At 40.7% G+C, this 22,324-nt stretch overlaps 1 protein-coding gene across 10 annotated transcripts in view; it reads left to right on the plus strand.

Annotated features, from left to right (window-relative positions):
• The window catches only part of TENT2 (terminal nucleotidyltransferase 2), an 84,722-nt gene that overhangs the window by 53,019 nt on the left and 9,379 nt on the right, over window positions 1–22,324 (plus strand). For all 10 annotated transcript variants that reach the window (XR_012904874.1, XM_075932335.1, XM_075932336.1 and 7 more), the window contains 2 exons: window positions 5,160–5,296; window positions 16,803–16,894. Coding sequence is in view for 9 of the 10 variants with exons in the window: in XM_075932335.1 (XP_075788450.1) it covers window positions 5,160–5,296; window positions 16,803–16,894 (229 nt within the window). In the remaining variant the exon portion in view is untranslated. The remainder of the gene's footprint in view (window positions 1–5,159; window positions 5,297–16,802; window positions 16,895–22,324) is intronic.

Here is a 22,324-nt window from a genome sequence, read left to right on the forward strand (position 1 = left end):
TAGCTTTATTCAATAAAAGGCAAGGTCTTCACAGTTAAACAGAAAGTACTGGCATTTGCTGAGGAAAAAAAGTAGTTTTCACATCATTAATACAGGTGCCGTATTTATAAAGTTTGAGCTTAGAAGTTGGTTAAATGTTTTCTCCTTGCTGCTTTTTTAAGAAAGGAAGTCTTAACTTATTAGTTAACATTGTTAAGACTCATTAGTTCATATATTTTATTTATATAATAGATTATCATAAGATAATTGGTTGACATGAATTCAAATTAAAACTTGAACAGGCTTATTTTTTTAGTGTTTAATTTTTAAAAACATTTCAGGGTTTTTTAATTACTTTAAAAAAAAATTATTCACCATGACAGGCAAAAATTAGCAAACCAGGCTTATGTTTCAGAAAGTTTAACAATTGTTTATCAGCCAAGAATAGTAGCTGGCATTTCTGGATCTTTTTGATGTGGTGCATTTCCAGCTTTTCACAGGAGGAATCTTTCATATTTGCTTTACTTATGCTTACTGGATTTCTGGTATGTAGTACATTCAGTAAAGAAACAGGCACAATTGATATACCAGAAAATTCTACCTGTTATCCTAAATGTTACTCGTAATACCTAGATATGATTATTGTAAGTTGCTTAACTGTTGAAAGCTCTCCTAAATACATATCTGAAAACTTGGTTGACAACTTAAAAAAATTCTAGTGATAATGGTATTTGATCTTTTTTTCATCCTTCCTTTGTTTTTTTCCCCCTGCGTTATGCTTGTGCTTTCTTCTTGGCTAAAATTGTTACCCTAATGTTAACTGATGGTGTCACTATAACTCAGGAATTCTCAAACTTCATTGCACAGAGACCTCCTTCTGACAACAAAAGTTACTACACAACCACAGAGGGGGGGATCAAAGCCTGAGCCAGCCAGAGCCCCACCCTGCCACCCTGGGCAGGGGAACCAAAGCAGAAGCCAAGGACTTCATCCACAGGCAGGGGAAATGTAACCTGAACCCTGCTTCCCAGGTTGAAGTCCTTGGGCTTTGGCCCCCAGCAAGTCACTACTTGACCAGTTGCTTCTATCAAGGGTGGGAGCAGAAGCTGGTGCTGGGGAGAGCTGGCCTCCAGCACCGTCTCCATGGGACAAGGGAAGGGAAGGCAGAGGTGCGGCAGGGGACTCTTACTACATTTAAAAGGCAGAGCAACAGGGCGGGTTAGCTCCCGTAGGCAGGAGCTAACCCCCTGCAGCTCTGCATTTCCCCCCTTATTGACTAATGGAGTAATCGATGGAAAGTCCATCTGATTAAACACAATTTAACATCCTTAAATCTGAGCCAGTTCTGCTGACCCCATTGAAATGAAGTTATGACCTATTCTGGGGTCCTGACCCATAGTTTGAGAACTACTGCAAATAACTGTTGGCAGTAGATTACTTTTCATGGCCATCTGGATATCCTTTAAGTTTTAGCTGCATTAATATAAATTAGGGACTGTGATCATAACACTCTTCAAATATTGGTCAAGTTTGTTTAATTTATTTTAGATGAATGCCTGTATGTTTTCCATGGTTGGGTGCTAATTAAGTGTGAACTAATAATTGTATTAATTAAAATAGCTCATGTAATACTCTGTAAAATAAATGGGGCAGTAGCCCCTTAGTCTAATTCGTTACTAGCTCAGAATGACAGCCTCACTGCTTACTGGTGGATTTTTCTTGTAGTTGGGAAGATCTGGGTGATTTGTACAAAATACAAAACAATCCTGGATAAATCCCAGATTCCATTTTCAGAAGTGACTAGTTATGGCATGTAAATATAGAAGCAGTGAATGTCTGCAATAGCAACTTTGTTTCACCTTTTTCTGTATTCTGAGAGGACAGCAGCCCTTGTTGTCAACCTGTGTGTGAGAGGAGGGGGGAGTATCTTAAGCTCTTAATAGTAAGATCCTTGTTACTATCTGCTATGGTTCTCTTGTTCACACCCACAGTATATTATAGAGATAGACTTCACTCAGGGCACATCTACACTGCAGGGCAAAAGTCAAATTAAGCTACCCAACTTCAGCTACATCAATTGCATAGCTAAAGTCGAAATAGCTTAATTTGCTTTTGGCACTATGTACACAGCAGGAAGAACACTCTTCCTTTGACTTCGTTTACCCCTCATGAAATGAGGGTTACAGGAGTTAGAGTAAGAACTCCTCCATCTCAACTTCATTTCAAAATAATAGATTGCTCTGTAGATGCATATTTTGTTGTTCCAAAATAAGCTGCTGTGTAGACATGCCCTCAGATATTACATTTCTGCTAAAAACTGGTGTTAAAACAGTATAAAACGCTGCAGGATATTTAAATGTTTAGTGAGTGCCTATTGATAGAGAATGTGATTTGACTTATATGTGATAACCACATCCCTGCCCTCAACATGTCCTGTGTCTTTTAGATCGTAAGGTATTACAGGAATATATATGACATCATAATGTGAGGTAGAAGAGGAACATTATTTTTGGTAACTGGTACAATGGTCTTTATCACAGAGAGTTAATCATCCAACCAGTAGCATAGAGGGGGGAGGGGCAGTTGCCTCCAGGCACCATGCTAGGGGGGAGCCAATTTAGCTGCCAAAAGTTAAGTTGTTTTTAAACTTTTTTATGATTATTTCCTATTTTGTATATATTCCAACAGTCGACTGTGAAAAGGTTTCAGCAAAACCTTCAAAAAGTAAATCGAACGATAGTTATGTTATAGTGTAGTAGAACAGTTATATTATTTACTATCGTCCTATTTAATTTTTGACAATTTCGCTGAAACCTTTTCACAGTCGACAGTTGGAATATATACAAAATAGAAAATAATCATAAAAAAGTTAACAACGTAACTTTTGGCAGCTAAATTGGCGCCCCCTTAGCGTGCCCCCGTTACCGTTCCCTCACTATGCCACTGCATCCAACGTCACACAGCAAGGAAGGCAAAAATAGGAATAGAATTTTAATCCCAAATGCTGTTTTGCTGGTTTAGCCACTTGATCTCGCCTAACCATTTTAGAAATGATGAGCAGTCTGTGGCACCCTATAGGCAAACAAATGTTTTATCATGAACTTTCATGGGTAAAAACCCACTTCATCAGATGAGTTGGATTCAAGATTCCTTTAGAAGTCTGTTAATTGTTATACATTTCCTTTTTTTAAAGGAATACAATTAATATAAAAGTTGCAACTCAAGAACTAAAATCTTTTCCTATGTCCCTCATATTTATAGGGGGTTCAAACAAACTGCATTAGCTAGGAACACAAGGATGAGCTATAGCTTCCTTCTTATGATTTCTTCTACCATATTCTGATTTGAAAATGCATGTTATGATGCTGTGTAAGTTTCTCTTGGACATAATGTCAATAAGAAGGCTCTATATGCAAATTGGCAACACTAGCATTTGTTTGCTGTTTTAACAGACCCAATTTATGTTTCTGAAAGTTAAATTGAGAGGTTTTTCATAAGGCTGTCAAGCTATTAAAAATTTTAATCACAATTAATCGAGCAATTAAAAAAAATCTAATTGTGCGATTAATCGCATACAACTCCCCTTTGAAATGCCGTGGTGGTGCTTTCAAGGGGCAGCACTTCATGGAGTCTGGGGTCAACTGGAGTCCCCAGCTTATCCTGGGCTCTGCCTTGCGCTGCCCCTTGGAAGTGCCGTCGTGGAGTTTCCAAGGGGCAGCGCAAAGTGGAGCCCAGGGTCAGCTGGAGTCCCCATCTGATCCCAGGCTCCATGCAGCGCTGCCCCTTTAAGGCGCCGGAGTGGCATTTCAAAGGGGCAGCACAAGCGGACCTGGGGATCAGCTGGAGTCCCCATCTGATTCCCCAGCTCCACATTGCAAAGTCCCTTTGAAGTGCTGATGTAGCATTTTAAGGGCTTTTCAACAGCAGAGCTGGGGATCTTTGAAGTGCCGGAGGGGCACTTCAAAGAGGCAGCACAGCATTAACGCTTGCGATAACACGTTAATTTTTTTAACGCGTTAATCCTGTCCTGCATTAATCGCAGGCGTTAACACAGGTCAATTGACAGCCCTAGTTTTTAAACAAAAAAAATTCAGAGGGATATCTGTGTTAGTTTGTAGCTGGAAAAAAAATTAAAACAATGAATAGCCCTGCAGCACCTTGGAGACTAACAAAAATATAGATGGTATCATGCACTTTTGTGGGTGCAACCCACTTCTTCAAATGGATGGCGTTAAGAGGTATGGGGTACAAATAAATAGTCGAGAAAGAGAGGGAGTGTGGAGGGAAAGAGAAGCGGGGAAAAAAGGGGGAAATGTATACAATCTAATTGACAATATTTTCCCCCACTTTTTTCCTTCTTTTCCCCTCCCCATCCCCTCTCTTTCTCTGCCATGTATTTGTACCCTGGACCCCTTAACTGTATTCATCTGAAGAAGTGGGTTGTGCCCACGAAAGCTCATGATACCATCTACAGGTTTTTAGTCTCTAAGGTGCAACAGCACTATTCATTGTTTTTTAAGTTTATACAAAAAAGAATATTTAAGTCCTATAGTTTTGGGTGGAGAACTTTCTGAATTGGTAACAGCAATGCTTTTTGTGATCAGCCACCAATATTTCTGATGGAGAAACAAAAGTGTTATAGCGTCGTTAGGGTATAAGTTAGTGGTTAAACAATTTTAATGTTTTCACTTAACTTGGTTAGAAAAAATGCTGCCAGTCTTTGAAATCATTGTAAGGAAAGATACAAGGTCATATAGGGTTTGACATATTGGTTTAAAACTAACCATGCATTAGAAAATAAGTTTCCATCTCCCTTTCAAACCTTGTCTGTCACAGTGGGTATTCAGTTTTGAGACTTTTCTGATTTGACGGTTCTTAGTCAGCTTCATGAAGGGAAAGGGAGCATAGAGAACTAACATGACTGACTATCTCCATACAAGAGATGATTAATTCTCCTTGAGGTCAATAGAACGACTTGTATGCAACAGAGGAGTAGGTGGAACAATAGGGCCCTTCAATGGTAAATAGAAACTGGGCCATACACACTTACAGCACTTGCTAAATAAATGATGGGCAACATTCTGCTGTGTATGTCTGTTCTTCAGAGTACCTAGAGTGAGTGCAGTCATGTAGTATGTACTTGGCGAAAGGCTATATTCTCTCTTCTCTTATTTTGACAGGAATCTTTTAATCCTACTATGCAGCTGCACCTTGTACATCAAGCTCCACGCACCGTTCCTCCTTACCTCTCCAAAAACGGATCAACCCTTGGAGAATTATTAGTGGGCTTCTTCAAATATTATGCCACAGAATTTGAGTAAGTGACAAACTTCTACCTGTGTTTATGTGAAAATGTGACGTGCTTGGATGTAGCATGCTAACATTTTGAAGACTGATCAACAGAGAGAGGAAAATAGTTTGAGGTAGGAACAGGTGATGAAGAGCAAGAATTGAAAGAACTGGAAAGGGGCACGTGACAGCACTTTGGACGTGCCAGTAGAAGCTTGGCAGTGAGACTTGCCTATGGTTGCTTAATAAACTACCTCAGTTTAATCTGCAAAATAGTCTGCCAAAAATCAAATAGCTCTATTGTCCCACAGCCAGCTATTTAGTAGCGTGCTATTTTAGACTGACACTTCCTTCTCCAAAGAGATTCTGGATGCCACTTAAGTTACTGATTTTGATATAAGTTGGGTTCTGGTAACTTCAGTGGCTTCTTCCCTCTTTTTCATAGTTTCATCTTGGGTCACGTACCTTAGTTAATATATAAGCCCTCTATTTGACTGAAACAAACACCTTGAAATTGCACCTGGAAATCAACTGCTGTTCAATGCAGATTGGAGTACATTCTATATGATCTCCAGTTCTTCGAGGACTTGCTTATGTCTTTTCCAGTTAGGTGCATGCATGGCATGTCTACAGCAGCCAGAAGGCTTTTCCCTTAGTGGTATCCCCCTAGAGTCATGCCTCCATAGCACCCATAGAGAGTCCTGTCAACCCGCCACCACTTCATTTCCTCCTTGTTGCCTGTTAATGGTCAGCTGGAATGCTTAATTCTCTTGTTTCCGCAAGCCTTCTCCCCAGGTGTCTTTGGACTGTTTCTGTAAGTAGTTTAATCAGTTAGTAGTTGTAGTTAGTCATTTTATATAGTTAGAATTCCAATAAAGAAATATTCTGTGTATTTTCTTCCATTTTCACTTATCCCTCTATTCCCATCCCCTCACCAGTACCGGGGCATGTCTAGGTCCTCAGGGTTTAAACTCTGTGCAGCTTGTAAGAAGTCTATGTCCAGAAATGACCCTCACACATTTTACTTGAAGAATCTGGGGGAATTGCATTAGAAGGATCATTGCAGGATCTGCAGGAGATTCCACCCCAGGATTCAAAAGAAAAAGACCAACAATTAAAAATCCTTCTGATGGAGGCCTCTTTCCATCTCCACTTGGAGCCATGTTCAATCAAGCCAACACCTAGTACCTGTAATATCTGCACAGTGGCCCAGTGTCGACGGAGACCTGAAAAGGACTGTGATAAAGACACTTGGCACCAGCAGGTCCTTGTATAGGGGCTCTGCACATTAGTAGTGTGTGGCATTGCTCCCCATCACCAATGCCCCTCAAGAAGAAGTTAGACGGGATGCTCACTTATAATGAGACCGGGATAGAAAGACTTGAGTGCATTGAGACCCAGCGTGGCTCCATCTAGCCCAGCATGGTTGACTCCTGCTTCAAAAAGGAGTCGGTTGAGTCTGGTTCTGCAGGACTCCTTTCTCTGGAGGAGTCGAGGAGAGGCTTTGGAGCTTCCCTCCATGCCAGAGACCTCTGAGGTGGTGAGAGTTCTTCACCTTCATGGCACCACCTACTCCACTCAGGCCACACCAGACACCAAGCTCAAAGGCAACATCACCCCCGAAATCCACAGTGCTGTTCCTGAGGCAAGATGGCAACGTTACCATGTCAGTCACCGTAGGCTTGGCACTGATACTTTCAAGAATGGCAGGGGAACTGCACCTATTCCCAATTTCCCAGCATCAGTCGCTGATGCACGTGACACTGTTTCTCCTTGGTCTTCCCAGAGTGAGTTCTCCCCTGGCAGAGTCCTCTGTGTCCAGGTGCAGCTGACACAGATTGGAATACTGAGGTTCACGGTTGGATAGTGAGACAGCAATTTTCCCAGATGCTATGGCCCACCCAATGTCAGGTTCCAATCTAATGGCCTTTTTGGACCCTCTGGGTGTCCAGCAAAGCAGAGGGTCCCATTCCAGGAGATACCCTTGTGATAGATCCCTACCCCCAATGGCGAAAAGGACAGAGAGGAAGTATTTTGTCCTCTTTAAAGGGTTTGAACATGTTTATTCACACCCGCTGCCATATTTCTTAATGTTGGCAGCAGCAAAAAAATGTGAACATCAAGAGCACCATGGACGCTCACCTAAAACCCAAAAAGCAAAGAAGTTGGAGCTCTTTGGGAGGAAAGACTATTCTACTAGGGGACTCCGGCTTCAGATTTCAAACCACAAGGTGATCCTTAGCAAATCATAGAACACTAGAACTGGAAGGAACCTCAAGAGGTCATCGAATCCAGTCCCCTGCCCTCACAACAGGACCAAGCACCGTGTAGACCAGTGTTTTTGAAAGTGCTCCGCGAAACCACTTTGAGAAACACATTAACTGGCTGCCCCAGTTAGTTTATTTCGTGGCTCTCATTGGCTCCGTTTCGTCCTTTGCAGCCAACAGGAGCCCTGGGAAGTGGCGTGGGCCAGGCCACCACTTCCCGCTTCTCCGCTTGGCTGCAAAGAGTGAAACGGAGCCAATAGGAACCGCAAGGCTCCGTGGCTGCAGCACCAGTAAATAAACAAACAGGGGTGGCCAGTTAATGTGTTTCTCAAAGTGCAGAGCACTTTCAGAAACACTGGTCTAGACCATCCCTGATAGATGTCTATTTAACCTGCTTTTAAATATCGCCAGAGATGGAGATTCCACAACCTCCCTAGGCAACTTATTCCAGTGTTTAACCACTGACAGCTAGGAAGGTTTTCCTAATGTCTAACCTAAGCCACTCTTGCTGCAGTTTAAGCTTAAATGTAGCTTCAGTTCCTGCATGGCTATGTTGGAGTTCACAAAGCTTCTGCCAGAGGACTCGAGGGCAGTGTGTTTTGCCTCGGTGAAGAAGGCAAGCTTGTGATATGGGCTTTGCTTCAGATAGCCCTAGATGTTGCTGATTCAGCTCTTCAAACAATGGCCATGGGGCTTGCCATGAGAAGAAGCTCTTCACTGCAGGCAACAGGGCTCCCTTATGAAGTCCAACACACCATCCAGGACCTCCATTCGAGGGCTTGACCCATTTCTTCAAGAAAACAGACTCGTGTCTGTGTAGACTTAAAGGCTCAAGAGCTACTCTCGAATCCCTTGGCCTCCATATTCTGTCACTGCAATGGAAGCATTTTCAGCCCCTGCTTCAGTTCTACCAACCTCAGAACAGATGGGACTGTAATAGAGGTGTAATAGAAGCCACAGGAGGAAACCTCCTCTGTCATTTGCTCAAGGTTCTGGGCAGGTGGAACAGTCCTCTGACCAAAATGAATCTTTTGAAGGTGTATACAAGGGCAATGCTTCTGTTCAAACAGTATTTCCAACTATCCCATCCTTTTTGTGCTGACTGTCCTAGCTCTACCATGTGTCGCAATCTGAACAGAGTTGTGGTTTCAGACCCTTTACAACATGTTCAGCTTCCCTACTCTATCCTACCTCCCTTCTGTGTCCCTTGTTAGAGAGCCCTCTCACAAGCATCTCCTAAGGCAAGAGGTGCAGCTGCGATTAAGAGCATGAACAGTGAAGGAGATTCCTCAGGAAATAAGGGCAAGTGATTTTACTTGGTAAACCAAAATCACTGTCCATTCAAAGTCCTCTCCTTTGGCCTGTTGGTGGCACCTCGAGTGTTCACCAAATGCGTGGCAGCCATGGCTGCTTTCTGCAGAAGTGTCTGGTGCTGGTATTTCCATACCTCAACTATTGGCTCATCAAGGGCCTCTCCACAACATAAGTGGAGGTGCATTTAAGCCTCATAAGATCAACTTTTGATAGCCTTGGCTTTCTCCTGAATGTGCAGAAGTCAATCCTGTCCTCCCTCAGAGGATAGAGTTCATAGGGGCAGTGTTAGACTCAAGACAGTAGAGAGCATTCCTAACAGAGGTGTGATTACAGACTCTTTGCAGCATCATTCAAGATCTCCGACATTTTTGTACCTTCACAGCAAGGAATTGTCTGAAGCTCTCTGCCACATGGCCACCTGTACTTATGTAGTGCAGCATGCCAGACTGAGGCGCCAACCCTTCCATATTTGGCTAGCATCTGTATATTAACCAAACCAGAGTGGCTTAAACAAAAGCAGTCACACTTTCTTGGCTGGTTCTTGTCTCACCTATGGTAATGCAAAGAGCAAGCTATGTATGCAGGGATTCCCTTCTCCAAATCTCAAGCATCACTTTCCCTGGTCACAGATGCACCAGTGATGGGGTGGGGAGTGCATTTGCGGGAGCTCAGGCTCAGGGCCTCTGATCCCAAGCAGAGCACTCACTTTATTTCAACATCAGACTGCTGAAGGCAGTCCATCTGGCATGCCAAACCTTCCAGACTCACTTGGAGGGTACTGTGTATCAGTCATGACAGACAATACAACAGCAGTATTTAAATAAACGGGGGAGCATGCTCCACTCTCCTGGGCCAGGAAGTCCTCAAACTTTTTTATAATCCACTTGATGCGTTTGGAGGTATCTTATCTTCCAGGGATTTAGAACAAATTGCAGACCATTCCAGCAAGTCCTTTCAGAACCGCAACTGGTCAATTCACCCAGATGTCATGAACAAGAACTTCCAGCAGTTGGAAATTCCCAAGATAGACATGTTTGTGACAAGACACAACAGGAAGCATCTTCATTTCTGCTTTTTCATGAATTATAGCCCAGGCTCAGTCTCAGAAGCATTCCTTTTCTCTTGGAAGGATGACTTAATTTAGCATTTCCACTCATTCACATGGTGCTACTCAGAGTTCAGAGGGACGGAGCCTCTCGGGTATTGAAAGCTCCTGCCTGGACACATCAGTACTGGGGCACATCTCTTCTTGATCTGTCAGTAGATAATCCAGTCAGTCTTCTGCTGCTCCCAGACCTGATAACTCAGGACAGTCTTCAGCATCCCAACTTTGAATTAATCTACCTCATGGCTTGGAGACTCCAGTAATAAATCCAATGGCGCTTGCTTGCTCTGGTCCAGATATGAAAGTCCTCTTTGGCAGTAAGAAACCATCTGCGTGCCAAATAGAAGAGATTTGCGAGTTGGTCATTTGAGAAACATAAGTCTCCTATGCACCTGCCAATGCCTTTTACCTTGGGTGCCTTCTGCACCTGAAGCAACAAGGGCTCACTGTGTCATAAGTAAAAGTCCACTTGGCTGTCATTTCCAGCTTTCAGCACAGCATGTCTGGCTGATCAGTATTCACCAACCTATTAGTTGCATGTTTTCTTAAAGGACTTGACAGGTTATAGTCTCAATTTTGACTCATGATCTCAGCATGGGACCTCCAAGATGAATGAGGCCCCACTCTGAACCATTAGCAACATGTCTTTGCTCCATCTCTCACGGAAGGTAGCTATTCTGGTGGCACTATCCTCTCTCAGGAGGGTGTCTGAGCTTAAGGCCCTAACATCTGGACCACCTTACATAGTCTTCTGTAAGGACAAGATTCAGATTTGACCACACCCAGCCACCTTCCCAAAGGAAGGTCATCTTTATTATTATTGTTACTAATAACATGATTATTAATAATAATAATAAAAAATGTATTGCACTGTAGTGCCTATGAGCCCTAGATATAGGCCAGAAATTTTGTGTTAGGTGGACAAATGCAGTACAAAAGTTTTTCCTTAACCTGCAGAGCTTTAAAATCTAAGTGGAAGACAAAAGACAACAAATGGGGAAGCTCAAAGAAACAATGAGATAGTACTAGTTAGCATGATAGGTAGTAGTCTCAGCACACCAGCCACTTAACCTTTGCCAAGATTTTTGTAAGCATCACAATCACTCCTTTTGAGGAGTGATTTGAAAAAAGATGAGGCAGTTTTGTGGATGTTCATGAGGGCAGTATGGAGGGGAAAAAAGAAGATACATGTTCAAAAATATAAAATCTTGCTTTATTGGAGACTGATGTCATGAGTCAGCTTGAGACAGGAGTTGACATCTAATAATAAATTGAAATATGATGGATATGGTGGAGAGGCTCCATGAAGGGCTTTGAAAACGAAAACAAATAACCTATGTTTGGTACAACAAAGAACGGGGGAAGTGCAAGTAGAGGAATGCAAAGAGAGGGGTGACATTCATAATAATGGGCTAGGAAAGTGATTTTTTTACAGCAGCATTTGGAATGTGTATGAATAGGGAAAAATTTCATTTGTCAAGGCCAGAAAAAAGGATGTTGTAGTGACTCAGATGAGGTTTTAGTTACGTGGAAAGCTAGATGTGATGCAGAAAGAATGCACAAGATTTAGACATAGCCTTGATGTGAGAACTTAGAGAGAGAGATCTGAGTTGAAGATGACCAGATAACTGGCCTGAGTGACAGAGAGGGGGTAGTAGAGATTAAAAGTTATGTTTTAGTCACACTGAGTTTGAAGTAATGGTGTGACATCCATGAGATGTCAGAGACAAGCAAAGATTTCAATTTAGATTGGAGTGATCTGGCCTAAAGTAGATCAGTAAGTTTTAGTAGAGAGATGGTAGTTGAATTTGTGTTTGCAAATGAGATTATCCAGAGATAAGGTATAGAGATAGAAGAGAAAGTGATTAAAGACGGGAGCAACGTAGAACCCCACATTAAGACTCTTCCGAAAGACACAATGAATGAGCAGTTAGCTATTGGAGGAGAACCAGGAGAAGACAGTCATGGAAACTGAGAGGACAATATTTCAAGAAGACCACCAATTATCTGTGTTCAGATTTCCAAAACAGAGCACACTATGATACCATTTGGGAATAGTTTCCTTTTAAAAGAAAAATAATGAAGCCAGTAATTTTTATTAAAACATTTTCTTGTATATTTAAGCATTCATATCAGAAAATGACAAAAGTTATACAGTGTAACAAATTTTTTCCATTATACAGATTCCTGTAATATGTTTATTCTTATACTTCATTACTGTAATGTTCTATTCCATCTAATGATCTTTGACTTCTCTATATAATTGAATAATTTAATCAGCAGCTTGCATGATACTAGTTATTTTTCCCCAAGCAAAAGAGCTTTCCTTAAGTACATACGAAAGTACATCTGAATTCAATTCACACTGAAGTGTCCCATATTTTGGCAAATTTTAATTATTGACTTGTTACACGTCTAGTGCAAATTATAGTTATTTTAATTTGTATATGGAATAAGTAACTTCCATAGCTTCTGGCCTATACAGAGTAATGCATAATACTGCAAGATGCATCATACTCTCTCTAACATTTATAGGGCAACTTACAATTTAGAAGCAGTATGACTATATAATTGAAGACTGTCATAATGGATATTCACAGTGGAACGTAATTCAAGTTTCATCTGTTCTTCAACACTGTTACCTGGGTTGGTGCTAATTGGTCAGTTGTCATAGGGATTTTTTGGGGCGGGCGGGGGAGGGGATAGAGGAAAGACTGTAATATTATTTTGTGATCACTTTGAGAGAGAGATCATTTCTAAATTAAGACAGCTTTTTAAATTAATATACATTGTAACCAGTAGAATTATGTAATGCTTATGACAAAAGTAGCGAGGTCCAGTAGTTAGGGCAGTGGGCTGGGTTCTGTTCTCAACTACACTATTGTCCCTCTGTGTGATCCTGGGCAGGTGACTTCACCTTGTTATGCCTCTTTTCCCTCTCACTGTTTGTCCGTTTTGTCTATTTCCAGTGTAAACTCTTTTAAGCAGAAGCTGTCAATTAAAATGTGTATGTACAGTGTCTAGCACAATGAAAATCCAGTCTTAGTTGGAGTCTGTAGGCTCCATTGTAATACAAATTATAAATAAAATGTCAAGGGGAAAATAAGATTTGGAACTGTGACTTGGAGATTGTCCCAGAAGCAGCGCACATGGAAAAGCTTAAATGAACTTGTTATACAGCAATGTTGGCAAATACAGAATTCGATTCTCATCCACTGAATTGTGATTGATTAAATTTCACTCTAATTGTGTTTCGTACATAACTCAACTTGCTGAAGATGTGATTTTAAATACTTTTTTTTTTAATGTGGCAAATGTTAATAAGTAAATAAAACCTCTTCAAATAACATAATTTTTTATTCCTAATTTTCAAAACTGCATTTTCATAATATCAAATTCTAATGCACAATGTGAAGTAATCTGATGCATATTCAAAAGAAAATCTACTGGAACGCTCTCTGTTTACCAGACTCTTTTACGAGCCTCGTGTCTGATTTCACACAGCAGCTCTGAGTGAAGGCAGCAGGTTTTCACTTGGCAAATACTCTGTAACAAAGCAAGGACTGATTTGTTAAATGCCTTCCTTATGTCCAATGGATTTTGTTGGAGATCTAGAGACCAAATAAAAGCCTGATGAAAGATGCAGTCTTATTTTAAAGTCTTACTTATTTATTGAAAAATTAAATTGAAAATGCTTTAGTTTCAGCATTTAGTCTTCTGAATTAGTATTTTAAATCAAAACTATAATGAAGACATGTTACTTGAAACTATAGTTCCTACTGATGGAAAAATAGATTCTTAAATGTCCTTGGGAGGGTGGCAGATGCTGATTTTTATAGCAAGTGTTTTTGAATTACGTAACTGATGTTAGGCTATAGGTTTAAGGTCATCCTATGAGTAACCTGTATGAGGTTATAAATGACAAAATAAGGTCATTCGGTCCCTCTTTTGGAATATGAGGAAGAACAAAATACATAACATGTAGACTTGGTAATTTAGAATACAACTAGGAAAATAATGCAGTCATGAACATTGATTTAAATTAAGAGTTAATTGCTTTTGACTGTATTCACAATCAGTGTTCCATGTAAGCTGTGCATGTGGGAGGCCACCCAGGAGAAATTCAAATACTCCACCTGATTAGTAGAGTGTCCACAGCTGGGCCGCATGTGTTTCTGTTGGTGGTGCACATGCCTCAGTGCACATAACAAAATAAATTCCATACTTGGTTGGAAAAAATTAAAGGGAACATTGTTCACTTTCTTTGAACATTAGTGTAAGTAACATTTTTGTCCACAGGAATTCTCAGGAAAGTGAATATGTTGTGAGTACTTGCATAATATGTTTGTATAAAAGTTTATATCAGAAGTTGCCTAGTTGTCTTGAAATCTTTGGGGTTCGTTCCTTGAAATTTTTGTCTGCTCAGAGAATAGAAACATAATATGATCAGACACACCAGAAATTGATGACATAATTGAAACAAATAGTGTATATTAAACTCACAGTTTGAAACATGTTTGCATAAAGTGTTCTTTGAGTAATTACAAATAGTGAGCATACTTGTAAACATTCTTTACAAATCAAGAAGTCTAAAGTCAGTAAATAAATCACTTGCTGTGAATACTTCAGTTATTATTCAGACTCCTAATTTTAGTAGGAATACAATGCTAATGGTAAAAGAGGTTATCAAATACTGTCATGATTTCATGAAGTGCAAAATGTGATTTAAACAGCTAGAAATGCTACTTCGCTTTAATGTATAACAGTTTATAATTAGATTTTCTACAATAATATATACATTTTTATTTTGCTAAAGATGCAACTGCTTATGTTGAAGCCAGGTAGAACCTCAAAAATTTGTAAGAGAAAAATATTTATCATGTTCAGTGTGCATCCTAGTGGCTTTACTACCTGCTGTGATCTGTTCAGTTTAGATATTCTGTTACATAACTCTTCCCTTTAGCTTGTTTAAGATAAGCTTTATAGACATGTTGGAGTCAGAGCCAAATGATGGTGTCCAATATTACTCTTTCCTCTATGACCCGTATTTTCTGGAACCTTGCTAAAGATACTGTGGTCACTATGCATCTTTCCAGTTAGCCCCCTCACCTGAAGCCCTTCTTTAATCTCTTTACATGGTTAATGAATTAGTAAATGTACTCTGTTGATTTGACAGAATGTAGTTACATTATTTCATATTATACTGATAATTTTCACAATTAGGGAGCATTTAGGACAAGTGGTAGAAGCAAGGAGATACTAGAGTAGTGATGTGGATAGGAGCTAAATTTTTTGCACTCCTTGAATGCTTGCCATATGTACTATTTATACTTTTGTTATTGTATAGGAACAGTCCAGACAAGCAAAATTTAAATTTGTATGGATAAGTTGTTTGTTAAATATTGGATAAATTGTACATTAAGGAATTTGTCCTGCAGCCCTGTTAGACGTTTCAACAAACTCTTAAATATATTTTTTGAGTTATGGAAGAGTAAAAATATATTTTCTGCTGGAAAGATGTATGTATACTTAATTTAAATGGTTGAACTTCATAAACTGAAACTTTTCAGGTCTCTAGTCTGAAGTCATGAGTAAGAACTAGTTTGTAAAATTAAATACTTTGAATACAGTCCTGTAGCGATGGGGAAAGATTCTCAGATGGCTCTATTGACTTTCAATTTGAAACAATCAAAAGGATCAGAGAAAAAAAGTGTAAGGGTTCTCTTATATCGTTACCTTGATTTTAGGCTTTGTGCAGGCTCTCTGCACAGACATGAATTTCTCTAATCTGAAAGTAAACTATACTTTTCCGCTTGGCTCATTTTAATTGGAATTTTAGGAAAGTCTCTTACTAAAGTTTTGATTGTATTTTAAAATGAAAACAGAATATTGGACATCCTAGGTTTGAGCTAGAAAGGGATTACATTCTGTAAAAATGTCACCACCAGCTTATAATGTCCATTGAGGTCTGTGGTATTCTGTATTGCTGAAATGTTTCCTTAATTTATTTTAATGTATGTATGAAAATTTTACCTCTTATCATCCTCTCATATTCCTCATTCCTCAAAAGAATTAATGGCAATGAGGACTAGTCTCCATTGCTTCCTACCTAAAAATTGAGACTGTTTAAGTCAATCTGCCACCCTCAGCAAAATTTTAGTGTGCACAGCACGCCTACCCTTGCAACAGATTCTCAAGTGTAGAGGTATTGCAATCTGGTGTACAGGGTTGCAGTGCTACTCATTAGAGCCCTGCATGGATACACATTTATTTTTGCAGATACAAATCAGTATCCACGGAACTGCAGGTCTCTCCCGGGAACCACAGCAGTGAAAGCAGCAGAACATGAAGCCGCCATTCTCAAAAGCCACACTGGCAGCTCCTCCAGCATGGCTGTACCTCCCTTAGCTCCACCCAGCACTCTTCCATGCGTCTGTCTGCATCTCCTGTCAGAGAGCATGCTGGTGAGCCATGCCGGAGGAGCTCCGGTGCAGGGAGCTAGCTCCTGTGAACAGTGGCTCTATATTCTGTTTTGTTTGCTGCTGCAGTTTCCAGGAGAGCCCTATAGTTCCATGGATACCAATTTATATCCGCAGTAACAAATGTGTATCCATACAGGGTTCTGCTAATCAGGTTTGGCCTGGCTCCCTGACAGTGGCACAGTTTTTCTATGGCTGGAGCAGCCCCTGCCTAGAAATGCTAAAAAAAATTAAGCTGCTGCTCTTTGAAATTCCCAAGTTATGGCGGTCTATGAACACTTCTCCTATATTATATGTAACTATATACTGCTGGTTCAAAAAGCAATCTGTGTAAAAAAAAATGCCTCCATGTTGTTTTCCTTTTTCTAGTTGGAGCCGCCAAATGATTTCAGTTCGTGAAGCCAAAGCCATTCCAAGACCTGATGGTATTGAATGGAGAAACAAATTTATTTGTGTAGAAGGTAAAGTGTGAAACTGTACTTTTTGTTTTCAGTTTCATATATTTAGTTTCTTGATGGTGTTGATTTAACTTAGTCTGTCACTCATAGGCTTTGCTTATCTCTTATTTCAGGCATTTCAGTGGAAAAGTTAGACTACTGTTTTATATTATAACTATGTAGCAAAATCCTGTTTGCCTAAAGTTGAAATATTTGCTTGCTTCTTTACTGTGAGTGATTTTTACCATTGTTGTACAATATCTTATGCTTCACTTCACATGCTGTTTTTTTGGTGATTTCTCCCAGTTTCTTTCACTCAGGCTGTGTCTAGACTGCAGGGTTTTTCGAAAAAAGTAGCCTTTTTTCGAAAAAACTTCACCTGCGTCTAGACTACAGCCGCGTTCTTTCGAAATTAAATCGAAAGAACGCGGCTTTTCTTTCGACGGCGGTACTCCTCATTTCACAAGGAAGAACACCTTTTTTCAAAAGTGCTCTTTGGAAAAAAGGCGTTCTTGAATGCAAACAGGGCTTTTTCAAAAGAGAGCATCCAGACTGCCTGGGTGCTGTCTTTCAAAAAAGCGACTTGCTTTTTCGAAAGTACTGCTTGCAGTCTAGACGCTCTTTTTCGAAAGAGGCTTTTTCGAAAGTATCTTTTGAAAAAGTCTCTTTCGAAAGTGGCTTGCACGTAGCCTTATAGTGTATGTGTTACAGGCAGAGATGATAGCGTTGCCTAGTATTAAGGAAGACTGGTACTACCCATTATGTGACTTTAATAGTTTTCAGAGGGTCAGGTGAACTAGTGGGTAGCACATCCAGTTTCCAGTCTCGCGACTGCCAGCAAGAACAACTTTCAGTCCACTTCCTAACCCTTGTTATGGTGGCCTAGCTTCACCTCAGGGTTTTCAATAGCCTGCTGTCCCCTTACTATAGTGGAATGAGGCTTTGGCTCCTCCTGCAATAAGGGCAGTTTTTAAGGGAGGGCTAGGCAGTGCAAAGGCGGTAGCCAGCTCCCAGGAAGCAGGGGCAGCAACTGGTGTGTGCTGGGAGCTGGCTTAAAGGTGTAACTGCTGAGATTTTCAGCAGTTAGTTACTTAATTATCTGCTTTTTAACATCTCTACTTACTACCCTCTATCTCCACTCACATTTCCAAGTTCAATATAAAATAATAAAAAGAAAGGCAAGAGAACTAAACCTTCAGCCCCAACCAGGCTCAGCAGGCTGTCTTTGTCCCCACAGAGAGGCTTCTTCAGCACCCATGTTCTGGAGCCCTCTGGCTGATTCTGTTGTCTTCCCCCTTCTGAGCTGAGTTTCTCCTTTTTAAAGACATTTGAAGCATATCCTGCAGGTTGGAAGGGACAAGGCTTGGTAGGCCCTATTTACAATGCTCCATTCTTCAGCTGCTAATAATTTTGCCAAATTCAGATTTTCTGTTCCGATTGACCATCTGTATGGGGGGGAGGAGGGGTGAGAGAGAGAGAGGAAGATTCATATCGTCCAGCCTTTTCCAAGAACAAGGCTATAAAAAAATATTGTTTTGCATTGTTAAAATTCTACAAACGTTTTCTTTGAGAAGATCTATCACCTCCATGGTTTAGCATAAGGAATCAGAATTTGTGGTGGAGGGGGAGCCTATACTTCGTGTCAAGTATGTTACTTTTGCTGTTCCTTTGAAAATCTGCCCAAATAGTGCCAAGTTATACGGTAAACCTTTGAAAAATCTCAGTTGACACATGTTCCATGGTGATGTCTTAGAGTTTAGTATCTTAAATCACTGATTCTATCCAAACTGGGCATGCTTTAGCCCATAGGTTCTGAAACTGGGGGGTTTGAAGAAATTCCAGGGGGGCATAAGGCGACCCAGTCTCTCTCTTACCCCCCCCCCCCCCCCGCAGTCAATTCCCCTCCCAAGAAAGAACCTGGTCTGTCTAGTAAAAAAATTCAGGGGGGGAATGGAGCATCTCAGGTAGACTTCAGAATGGCCACCTTTTAAGGGCAATGCCTGCTCTGCTCTTAAAATGGATTATTTTATATATATTATTTGCTCAACAAGTTTTGCTATTGGGGGGGGTGCGAGGAGTGAGGGTTTCTCAAAAATGAAAAAGGGGGCGTGATGCTGAAAAGTTTGGGAACCATTGCTTTAGCCCCTTGTGGCTCTTAGCTGCGTGTATGCCATCCTCACAGAGCAGCTGAGCTTGTTCCATCCCCTCATAGCTTATGTGTGTGCGCTCAGGTTTTTAGAGAAGCTTGCACAATAGCTGCCTGCAGTGTACCTGATTCAAGCCAGTATTAATTAGTCTCATTTACATGAGTCTTTTCCACAACTGTGTAGTTAAACTTTTTTTTTTAATTCTACAAAACCTGCCTTGCTGCTATCCTTGAAACATTCTGTTTCCTAATGGAAAGATGATGTTTGCAGTCCTCTTCTCAATCATTAAATTGTCAGGGTGGCAGTTTGGTTGTTTTATATGTAACATTTATTTTAGTGACTTACTCTTCTGATTAGTGAGTAAAATAATTTGCATTAGTTTTTCTTTGAAAACATTCTGACATTTAGGAAACATTAAGCAACAATTAATAGTTTTTTTTTTATTTTAATTAAAATGTTCCACACACAGTCTCGCAAAATTTGTCTTGCTCAGTCTTCCAATGCAAGTATTTCTTTTGATAGAAAAATAAAATATAATTATTTTATTGTCATTTATTAGCATAGCATAGGAAAAGTTTGAGTCTCAACTGGGACAGTTTCTTGATAATCTTGTTATTTAAAGTGTTTAGTATCTTGGGTAAAGTATGGAATGCCTGCCTAATGTTACAGAATCAGTGTCAAATTTCAGACAGATAAAAGGAGGAAATCATAGAAGATTAGAGTTGGAAGAGACCTCAGGAGGTCATCTTGTCCAGCCCCCTGCTCAAAGCAGGACCAACCCCAACTAAATCATTCCAGCTAGGGCTTTGTCAAGCCTGGCCTAAGGATGCAAATTCCACTAGCTCCCTAGGTAACCCATTCATGTACTTCACCATCCTCTTTATGAAACAGTTTATCCCAATAGCCAACCTAGACCTCGCTCATTGCTTCTTATTCTGTCATCTTCCACCACTGAGAATAGCTTAGCTCCATCCTCTTTAGAACCCACTCCCCTCCCTACAGGTAGTTGAAGGTTGCTATCACATTCCCCCCTCATTCGTCTCTTCCATAGACTAAATAAACCTAGTTTCCTCAGTCTCTCAAGTCATGTGTCCCAACTTTCTAATAATTGTTGTTGCCCTCTGCTAGTTTCTCTCCAATTGGTCCATATCCTTTCTGTAGTAGGGAGCCCAAAACTGGACACAGTACTCCAGATATGGTCTCACTAGTGGAAATAGAGTGGAATAAAACAGTGCTGACTTATATCTAGTGTCTCACCTACTGTAAACCCCAGGTTCTTCTCTGGAGAACTGCCACTTAGCAAGTTGGTCCCCAGTCTGTAGCAGTCCATGAGATTCTTTTGTCCTAAGTGCAGGACTCTGCACTTGTCCTTGTTGAACCTCCTGAGATTTCTTTTGGCCCAATCCTCCAATTTGTTTAGGCTACTCTGGACCCTATCTCTGTCCTCCAGCATATCTACGTCTCTTCCCCCTCTCCCCCAGCTTAGTGTCATCTGCAAATTTGCTAAGGATGCAATCCATCCCATCATCCCAATCCATTAACAAAACCAGCCTTAGGCCCACTTCATACTGGCTGCTAACTAGACATGGAGCCGTTCATCACTAACATGGAGCCCAATGAGCTAGCCAGCTTTCTATCCACCTTTATAGTCCATTTATCTAATCCATACTACTTTAACTTGCTGGCAAGAATTCTGTGGGAGACTGTATCAAAAGCTTTGCTAAAGTCAAGGTAAATCATAGAATCATAGGACTGGAAGGGACCTCGAGAGGTCATCGAGTCCAGCCCCCCGCCCTCAAGGCGGGACCAAGCTCCGTCTACACCATCCCTGACAGATGTCTGTCTAACCTGTTCTTAAATATCTCCAGAGAGGGAGATTCCACCACCTCCCTTGGAAATTTATTCCAATATTTGACCACCCTGAGAGTTAGGAATTTTTTCCTAATGTCCAATCTAAACCTCCCTTGCTGCACTTAAGCCCATTACTCCTTGTCCTGTCCTCAGAAACCAAGAGGAACAAATTTTCTCCTTCCTCCTTGTGACACCCTTTTAGATATTTGAAAACCGCTATCATGTCCCCCCCTTAATCTTCTTTTTTCCAAACTAAACAAGCCCAGTTCATGAAGCCTGGCTTCATAGGTCATGTTCTCTAGACCTTTAATCATTCTTGATGCTCTTCTCTGTACCCTTTCCAGTTTCTCCACATCTTTCTTGAAATGTGGCGCCCAGAACTGGACACAGTACTCCAGCTGAGGCCTAACTAGTGCAGAGTAGAGCGGCAGAATGACTTCACGAGTTTTGCTTACAACACACCTGTTGATACAACCTAGAATCATATTTGCTTTTTTTGCAACAGCATCACACTGTTGACTCATATTCAACTTGTGGTCCACTATGACCCCTAGATCCCTTTCCGCCATGCTCCTTCCTAGACAGTCGCTTCCCATCTTGTATGTATGGAACTGATTGTTCCTTCCTAAGTGGAGCACTTTGCATTTCTCTTTATTAAACTTCATCCTGTTTACCTCTGACCATTTCTCTAACTTGCTAAGATCATTTTGAATTATGTCCCTATCCTCCAAAGAAGTTGCAACCCCACCCAGTTTGGTATCATCTGCAAACTTAATAAGCGTACTCTCTATCCCAATATCTACATCATTGATGAAGATATTGAACAGTACAGGTCCCAAAACAGACCCTTGCGGAACTCCACTTGTTATCCCTTTCCAGCAGGATTTAGCACCATTAACAACAACTCTCTGACTATGGTTATCCAGCCAATTATGCACCCACCTTATCGTGGCCCTATCTAAGTTATATTTGCCTAGTTTATCAATAAGAATATCATGCGAGACCGTATCAAATGCCTTACTAAAGTCTAGGTATATGACATCCACCGTTTCTCCCTTATCCACAAGGCTCGTTATCCTATCAAAGAAAGCTATCAGATTAGTTTGGCATGACTTGTTTTTCATAAACCCATGCTGGCTATTCCCTATCACTTTATTACCTTCCAAGTGTTTGCATATGATTTCCTTAATTACCTGCTCCATTATCTTCCCTGGGACAGACGTTAAACTGACCTGTCTGTAGTTTCCTGGGTTGTTCTTATTCCCCTTTTTATAGATGGGCACAATATTTGCCCTTTTCCATTCTTCTGGAATCTCCCCTGTCTTCCATGATTTTTCAAAGATCATAGCTAAAGGCTCAGATACCTCCTCTATCAGCTCCTTGAGTATCCTGGGATGCATTTCATCAGGACCTGGTGACTTGCTGACATCTAACTTTCCTAAGTGATTTTTAACTT

Source organism: Pelodiscus sinensis, chromosome 6 (genome assembly GCF_049634645.1).
Source record: "Pelodiscus sinensis isolate JC-2024 chromosome 6, ASM4963464v1, whole genome shotgun sequence".
NCBI classification, from domain to species: Eukaryota; Metazoa; Chordata; order Testudines; family Trionychidae; genus Pelodiscus; species Pelodiscus sinensis.